The sequence below is a fragment of the Elephas maximus genome, chromosome 2 (genome assembly GCF_024166365.1).
Source record: "Elephas maximus indicus isolate mEleMax1 chromosome 2, mEleMax1 primary haplotype, whole genome shotgun sequence".
NCBI lineage: Eukaryota > Metazoa > Chordata > Mammalia > Proboscidea > Elephantidae > Elephas > Elephas maximus.
In genome coordinates this window covers 214,234,584-214,243,380 of record NC_064820.1, presented here as the reverse complement: position 1 = coordinate 214,243,380, position 8,797 = coordinate 214,234,584, and the positions used below count along the sequence as shown (strand labels likewise).

The 8,797-nt window shown below is 60.5% G+C and overlaps 1 protein-coding gene across 1 annotated transcript in view; it reads left to right on the top strand.

Annotated features, from left to right (window-relative positions):
- Positions 1 to 2,713: 2,713 nt before the first annotated feature.
- The window catches only part of MYO15A (myosin XVA), a 72,919-nt gene continuing 66,835 nt past the window's right edge, over positions 2,714 to 8,797 (top strand). Inside the window, exons 1-2 of the mRNA XM_049874734.1 lie at positions 2,714 to 6,187; positions 8,202 to 8,284. Of these exons, the coding sequence (XP_049730691.1) occupies positions 2,714 to 6,187; positions 8,202 to 8,284 (3,557 nt within the window). The remainder of the gene's footprint in view (positions 6,188 to 8,201; positions 8,285 to 8,797) is intronic.

Genomic DNA, 8,797 nt, shown 5'->3' with positions numbered 1-8,797 from the left:
GCTAAAAAAAACTAAAAGCCCATGACCACCTCTGGGCACCTCCCTCCCCTTCATGACTTAGCTCCCCGTGTCCACTCTCTCTGAGTCTACCTCACCTTCCTTCACCCATCAACTCCAACAGACTACTCAGCACTCTTGCCAAGGCTTGTCCATCTCTCCACCCCTGCTCTCTGTTGCCAACCTGGCAGCCAGCCGTTTCTAACTCATACTTATTTGCCTTAGCCAGCTCCACACTGCTGGTCTTGGCTCCTGAAATGCCGCCCTCGCCTCCAGCTTCTTCTCTGTCTCTTTCCCACACATGCTTAAAAGCAGGGCCCCTCAGACCTCAGTCACTGATGTCCTGGCCTCCCTCTCACCATCTGCTGATCCCTCACAGCTGCCTGTCTGGTCCAGCCTCTCCTCCAAGTCCCAGACCTAAGGGTCTGAAACAAGAGAGCTTCGGGAGACTACTTCCTGATAAGCGATGTCGTGGGCACTGTGGAGTCTCAGCTTCCTTGTCTGTAAAATGAGAGTGACAGCGGTACCCTCTTCCCAAGGTTGTGGATAGTGCAATGTGGCCTGGTAGTTGTGAACACAGGCCCCACGGTCAAGAATGGGGTCTGTCGTGCCCTCACCGTGGGGTCTTCAGTGTGTGACCCAACCTCTCCAAGACAGAGCCCTTACCTGTAAAATGGAAATAACCATCCCCGTCTTAGGTATTGTGGAATCCAGGGAGATGGCACAGGGGAGCATGTGGCACCAAGCCAGGCACACAGTGAACAGTCGGCAGTGTTGGTTATTTTTATTATTTTCAAAACGCAGATCTGGTCACAGCATTTCTACCTGCTTCAAACCCTGCAGTGGCTCCCCATCCCCTGAGGGACCAAACTCCCATCCCAGCCTTCACAGCCTCCATGGGCCAGTCCCCTGCTGGCCAGCCTGGCCGCTGCCCGCTCACGTGCCCTCACCACCCTATTCTGACTGTACAACTTCCCTGTTAGGCCTCTCACCGCTTGAGCAATGCACATGCTGGTAGGAGCACTGTTCCCACTTCCATATGATTAACACCCTCCCCTCTGCCAGGTCTCCCTCATCCATCAGGGAAAGCTTCCCTGGTAGCCCGGGCTGGCACCCTTGCCTTTGCAGCCCCTCACAGCAGTAGTTTTCCCATCTCTCCCCTGTGACTTTGGGAGTGGGTCTGTTTCTCACCCCCTAGTGCCTAGCACAGTGCCTGGCACACAGTAAACACAAATACTTGAGGAATGAACAAAAGAGAGACTTGTTCCTAGGCACCCACTCTGCCCACTGCAGAAGCTGGGGACCCTGAGTGGGAGGCAGGACCCTGAACCAGACAGAGAAGGGGCGGTCTGGATGACCACTGGGGAGCACTGTCCCCAAGGCCTAGGCCCCAGAAACCAGGAGTAGTCACGCGGCAGGCCCTTGCTGCCAGAGACTGCTCCAGGTCACCTTACCAGAGCAGACAAGAAGGGGACTGTGACAACTCACCGGGAGTAATAATAACAGAAGGCCTGCCAGGCCAGTCCTGTGCTATTTCTCCATCTCACCCATCCTCACATCCACTGGCACATGGAGGCTACATGCCCCGCTGCGGGCCCCGTCCACAGTCCGGCATCAGGGCAGAAAGATGTGCCCAATGGGAAGATGCAGGCCCTTGTGGCCGGCAGTCACCTTCCAATGACAGACAAACCCCAGGGGCCAAGGACCCTCAACTCGGGATAGGCAGGGGTGTGGCTGTGGGAGGCAGCCTTGAGCAACAAGGGCCCGCCCTGTCCCCTCCTTCCTGGAAGTCACTGACCTCTGGGCCCCAGTTTCCAGAAACATCACCTGGAGCTGGAAGGGGTGGGGCTGGACTCTGCAGTGGGGCCCTGCCATTCTTCCTGGGGGCTCTTCTAAAGGGGTGTTTTCACTCACTGTCTCAAATTCCTTTTTTCCATTCTTTTTTTAAATGTTACTTTGTTAGAATCATACCGGTTCTCCCCAGTGCATTATTCATGCTTCTGTGAGCCAGCCAGCTCCAGTTACACTGACCGCAGCCCTGGGCACCAGCCCTGCCCACTCCCTACCCCACTGGCCCAGGACCTGGAGGGTTCAAGGTTCCCCTCCAAGGCCACTCAGCAGGCTTTCAGCATCCAGGCTGGGGTTCAGAGGCCCCAGGGTCCACTTCCAGCCCAGGTCAGACATGCTGGGTGGCTTAGGGCAGGTGACTGCCCCTGAGTCCCAGCATCCTTCTCTGTGATAAGGTGATGATAAAAGCTCTAACTTGAGTGTATTTGAGCCAGTTTATGCACACCAACGGCTTCGCACATTAGGAGGGCTTCATAAATGTCAGCTGTAGTTGCTGTCGTGATGACCATAAGGCCAGATGTCTCCCCACCACCTCCCAGTCCAAAAGGCCTCAGCCACTCCCTGCTCCTGGTAAACAACACCGCCACACTTTCCACCACCACTTGAAGGTGAAACCCAAGTCCATGCTGGGAGGAGATGAATTATGGATTCGCCCCTAGAAACCCTGGCCCCAGCAAGCTGGCTGGGCCTCCCTGTGGCAGCCCCAGCCAGTCCTGGCTGCTCTGTGCTGGAGGAGGCCAGTCCCAGCTACTCCCTGCTGGAAGAGGCCTCCTGTCCAGCCCTGGGCAGGAGACTGAGAGGACCCTGCATCTCCAAGCCCCTGAGCCTGAGAGGCCAGCCCTAGGCCCACAGGGAGCAGGCAGCCACCATGGCAAAGGAGGAAGATGATGAGAAGAAGGCCAAGAAAGGGAAGAAGGGAAAGAAGGCTCCTGAACCCGAGAAACCAAAACGGAGCTTGAAGGGGACGTCACGACTGTTCATGGGCTTCCGCGACCGCACGCCCAAGATCTCCAAGAAGGGCCAGTTCCGGAGCGCATCGGCCTTCTTCTGGGGCCTCCACACCGGCCCGAAGAAGACCAAACGCAAGAAGAAGGCGCGGACCGTGCTCAAGTCGACGTCGAAGCTCATGACGCAGATGCGGATGGGCAAGAAGAAACGAGCTATGAAGGGCAAGAAGCCATCCTTCATGGTGATCCGCTTCCCTGGCCGCTGTGGCTACGGCCGGCTGCGGCCACGCGCCCGGTCCCTCAGCAAGGCCTCCACGGCCATCAACTGGCTCACCAAGAAGTTCCTCATCAAGAAGGCCGAGGAGTCGGGCAGCGAGCAGGCCACGCTGGACGCCTGGCTCAACCGCTCGGGCTCCCACGGTTCGTACAAGCTGCACTTTCCATCAGGAGCCGAGATCCTGCGCCACGGGGGTCGCCTGCGCCGCTTCCCGCGCAGCCGCAGCATCTACGAGTCTGGCGAACCTGTGGGCTTCTTGCCCTTCGAGGACGGGGCCCCGTTCAGGCCATCGGGCTCACGTAGGTCGCTGTACGGGCTCGAGGGTTTCCAGGACCTGGGCGAGTACTACGACTACTACCGGGAGGGTGACGACTACTACGACCAACAGTCGCTCTACCAGTACGAGGAGCAGGAGCCCTACCTGGCCGGCTACGGCCCCTACAACCCAGCCTGGCCCCCCTATGGTGGCGACCCCTACTATGGGTACCCGCCAGAGGACCCCTATGACCACTACCCTGCCGACTATTACGGGGACTCCTACCCACCGTACAGCTATGGCTACGACGACTATGAGCCCCCCTATGCACCCCCATCAGGGTATGCGTCTCCCTACAGCTACTATGATGGGTACGAGAGTGAGGCTTACCCGTACAGCCACCACCTGGACCCCTATACACCTTACTACATGCCCTACCCACCCTATAACCTTCCTTACGAGATACCCTACTTTGATCACTATGGGGTCCCCTACAGCATTCCCTATGCTGAAAGCATCTATGGTGGCGGGGCTGAGGCCATCTACCCACCCGAGACGCCCTACCTTTACCCAGAGGAGTCGGCCTTCATGTACCCGTGGGTTCCACCACCCATACTATCACCCCACAACCCATACGCCCACCCAATGGACGACATCGCAGAGCTGGAAGAGCCCGAGGAGGCAGGTGGAGAGCGGCAGGGCACTTCCTTCCGCCTGCCCAGTGCAGCCTTCTTTGAGCAGCAAGGCATGGACAAGCCCGCCAGGTCCAAGCTGTCCCTCATCCGCAAGTTCCGCCTCTTCCCGCGGCCCCAGGTGAAGCTGTTTGGGAAGGAGAAGCTGGAGGTGCCCCTCCCGCCTTCCCTGGACATCCCACTGTCCTTGGGGGAGGCGGACGAAGAGGAGGACGAGGAGGAGATGACCCCGGTGTCCTACCGCCATCCCTTTTGGGGCTTCCTCACGCCGCGCCAGCGCAACCTGCAGCGTGCCCTGTCGGCTTTCGGGGCTCGCCACGAGTTTGGCCGTCTCCCAGCCCGGCCGGCCACCTCCCTGGCCCGCTTTCTCAAGAAGACGCTGTCGGAGAAGAAGCCTATCCCGAGGCTCTGGGGCAGCCAGAAAGCGGGTGCGAGGGCGCCGGCCGTCCGAGAGGCGGCCTACAAGCGCTTCGGCTACAAGCTGGCGGGCATGGACCCGGAGCACCCGACCACGCCTATCGCGCTGCGGCGCGTGCAGCCACGCGCAGGCAACAACTCGCGCCCTCCTCCCGCGCCTGCGCCCGCGCCCTGGGGCGCGCCCGTGTCGCCGCCCGCGCCACGCCGCGCGCCCGCGCCCCTGGGCCCTTCAAGGCCTGACTCGCCCGGTGGCTCTGTGCGAAGACATCCGCCGCCTTGGGCTGCCCCAGCGCACGTGCCACTTGCGCCGCAGGCGAGCTGGTGGAGCTTCGTGGAGCCCCCGCCCGTGCGCCCCGAGGGCGCTGCGGACAAGCTGGCCTTCCCCGGGCCCCGGCCCTCTCTCACGGTGTCCCGCAGGAGAGGCCAGGCCTACGCGTTCACAGGCCGCTCACCGCAGATCTCGCGCCGGCTGTGCTGGCACTCGCTGCCCTCGCCGCAGCCCTCACTAAGAAGCCTGCCGGGCCCCGGCTACGGCTCGCCCAGGGGGCCCCTTTCCCCACAGCCCTCTGTCCGCTTGGGCCCCTTCCAGCCGCCTTTCTCGCCCCTGCCCTGCCGGCCCCGCTCGCTTCGGGAGCCGCTAACCCCGCGCAGCAGCTCCAGGTGCCTGGGTTCGCCCCGGCCGCCCCCGCGATCTGTCGGCCAGAGGCTGCCTGCGTCCCCGCCTCTGCTGGGTCCCAGCCTCGGGCGCCGCTCCCTAAACCTGCCTTCGCGCCTCCCGCACACTTGGAAACGGCTCAGTGAACCACCTACTAGGGCCGTGAAACCCCGGGTGTGTCCACCCTTCTTCCACCGACTGCCGGGCTCGGGGTCCCGGCCGGTGAGTCGGGCTGCCCCTGAGCCCCGGGAGTCGGAAGAAGACTCAGAGACGCTTTGGACCGTGCCACCACTGGCCCCCAGCTGGGACGTGGACATGCTTCCCACGCAACGTCCACCCTCCCCCTGGCCAGGAGGCGTGAGTAGCCGCAGGGGCTTATCCAGGCAGCCCCTTGTGCCAGAAAACCCCTTCCTGGAGCATTTGGGGCCTGTGCCGTTCCCCACACCCAAGCCCAAGGACTCAACTTCTGACGCAGTCAATGTCTTCCTGGGTAGACACTGTGAACCAGGCTCTGAACAGCTACTCAAATCTGCAGGCCTGAGCCCTGTGAAGCCAGAAGAATCCGGGCTGGTAGACCCCCAGACACCATCAGAGCCTGAGCCTCCAAACATGACACCCCCCAAGGATCTCATCCCAGAGAAGGTGCCAAGGCCCAGCTTATCCCACCCATTGGCCATGTGTGACCGGATGAGGGCCATGTGGCCACCATGGCGCCATTGGATGACAATGCCCAGAGTCCCTGGCTCCTTGGCACCCACTGGGGCTCCTGAGCCCCTGCCTGAGGGAGGCAAGCAGTGCCAGGCTGGGCCTGGGCAATGTGCAGTGGTCATGCCTCAGGTGCAAAAGCTGAGTTCCTTCCAGCAAGTGGGTCGTGCCACCCTGCAGCCCCCAGTCCAGCCACCCCAGGACCCCCAGCCCAGCCCAGAGCCTCGAGCCTGGAGTCTGCGCCGGGCCCGCCTCTTGCAGCCGGCGGAGGGCCACCGACCCTGGCCACGAGTGCACACCTGCCCCCCATCCCGCCGCTTGGGCCCTGAAGCTGCCTACCTGCCCCACAGGGGCGCCTGGAAAGAGGTTGGCCCCCAAAGTTGGCAAAATAAGGTATGGGGCACAGAGGGAGGGCGTGGGGGACCATACCTGGGAAACAGGGAACAGAACAGCCCCAGAAGCCCTGTATGTCCTTGGTGAGCTGCTTCCTGCTTGGGCCTCAGTCTGCCCATCTGTAACTCTGGGAGAAAAGTCTTGGCCTCCCTGAACCACAAGAGAGGTGAGCAGGGGTACCCAGCACAGGGCAGGGAAGAGATCCTGTCTGTAGCCCCAGTCCGGGTTCTAACTACGGAGTGTCCCTGTTCCTGCAGTCCTGTCCTGGTCAGCTGTCTCTCAGAGATGGTGCCCTAGGTCAAAGCCCACCTCCACATCCACGTCCACACTGTTTCTCCAGCCTTTTACTGTTCCTCTGCCAAACTAGAGTTTTCTCCCTCTCCTCAGGGTTTCTGCTTAAGGCTAGTAGCATGTTTCCCTTCATAGCCCCCCAGGGCTGCAGGTTCTGGCATATCTGAGGGTGAGGGGCTCGTTGTGGAGAGTCCTGAAAGGTCCATTTCTTGGTCAAGGTAACACAGTGAATCAGGTGCTGAGCCAGAGCCTATCTGAGCCTCCCTCTGGGCTGCAGAGCAAGGTAGCAGGTCTGAGGGGTGCCTAGCCGAGCTTGGCTGCCACGCTCAGGGCAGATCACAAGCCTAGCACTGGGTGGCCCTCAAAAGAGGTGGGTAGTCACCGGAGCCTCCCCCGGGACATGGGGTAGGCGGGGCAAGCAGGGGCAGCAGGTACCTCAGCCTCTGCAAACGGTGCCCAGAGGAGCGGGCAGCTGGCCGGGCCCGCCAATGGCGACTGGGGTGGCCTGGCTGTTGGGGGGACCCAGGCCCCGGCGACGGGTGCCCCGCGCTGTGTGGGCTGCAGCCTTGCGGGAGCGGGGCGCAGGGCGCCCAGGGGTGAGGGGCAAGGATGCCTGGGCCCTCCTCACTCTGGAATACGTGAGTGGCTGAATTATTTAGGGTCTGAGAGCTGGCAAGCACATGGGCAGATGGATGGGCGGGAAGCCAGGGCATCTAGCGAGATACTCTGTAAGATGGCCTACTTAGCAGCCTGGCAGCAGGCAGAATTGCCTGCAGGGGCTCGCTCCTGGTGTCCTCTTTCCTCGCTTTCTCAGGGAGGGGCGTGAACTGGGATCCGGAAGGCTTGGAAGGCTGAGGGCACCACATTTGTGCTCACAGTCACACAGACCACACACAGGCCTGCATGTCAAATGACGGAACATGTGTGCATGTGTACCAAGGCTTGAGCAGACATGGTAGGATTGCTTGTCCACTGGTGGCATGTATGCACACATGTGTGTCACATAGATGGGCACAGAGGAAATCCTGCAGCCAGCCCAAAGATAGCACTGGACTTCCATTCTCTAGACCCACAGGTGGGGGGAGGCTTGCCGGCATCCACAATGTAGGCTGTGTAGCACCAGCTGTACACAGACCCCTGTGTGTGTGCCTGCCAGTGGCCTGTCTCCAGCCAAGCACCACGGACGTATTCGGAGCCCGTGGGCGTATGTGGGAATGGTATGAATTGCCAGTGCCTTTGTGTGGAGATCCATGTGCGTGCGTCTTTGTGTTTACCCTGGGCTGGCGCAGGCGCACCACGATGGGGGATGAGGCAGGGTTGGCCCCAGGGGTCCCCCTGAGTCTGGACACAGATATTCTTCAAGTTGTCACACAAGCAGGTGTATTGGACTTGTAGGGTCAGTTGGGAAGAAGGGTATCAGAGCTGTGAGAGGCCTGAAGTTGGGAGGGCTTCCCTGGAAGAGGGGGGCCTGTAGGTGGGCTTCTAGGACAGCCGGGAGGAAAGTGTTTGCGTGGGGATATGCTCACACATCACACATCTGGACATCAATGAACATGTGTGCGTCCCGGGGTGGGGAGATGTGCATGCCAGCTCTGTGGGCCTACCCAGCCTGGCCTTGGGGCTCCCTCCTTGACAATGGCAGCAGATCCCCAGTGTGTCCAAGCCAATGGGGACCACCCCAGGAGGCATCTCCCACCAAGCCAACCCACAGCGTCTCTCGCAGATGCACTCCATCCGCAGCCTGCCGTCCCTGCGGTCCCGTGAACAGCGAGGGGAAGACGGTGTGGAGGACATGACGCAGCTGGAGTGAGTGCGGGGGTGGGGGCTGTTTTGGAGGTCATCACCAGGGTCACCACACTCCCAGCCATAGAGCCTCCTCAATACCAGGGATGCATTTCACCTCCCAGAACGTTTTCAGAACCTCAGCTTCCGCATCTGCAAAATGGGTTGTTGTGTGGTATCACAAAGGTCAAATATGTGAACATCAAAGCTCAGTGGGCCAGACAGGCCTGGGTTTAAATTCTAGCCCCACCACTTACTAGCTGGGTGACACTGGGCAAATCACTTAGCCTCTCTGTACCTTAGTTTCCTCACCATAAAATGAGAGTGGTGATAGTCCCTTCCTTTCACCACTTTTGCAAGGGTGCAGGTACGTTGGAGGTGCTCACAATGAGCACAGTGCTGGTCAACATCATGATCCAGTTATGATGACTCAGCCCAAGTGTCTGTCGTCTAGCAGTGTTCCCACAGCCCCAGTGCAGTAGGTGGAGTTATCATTCCCATTTGACAGATGCATAAACTGAGGCACAGAGAGGTTAA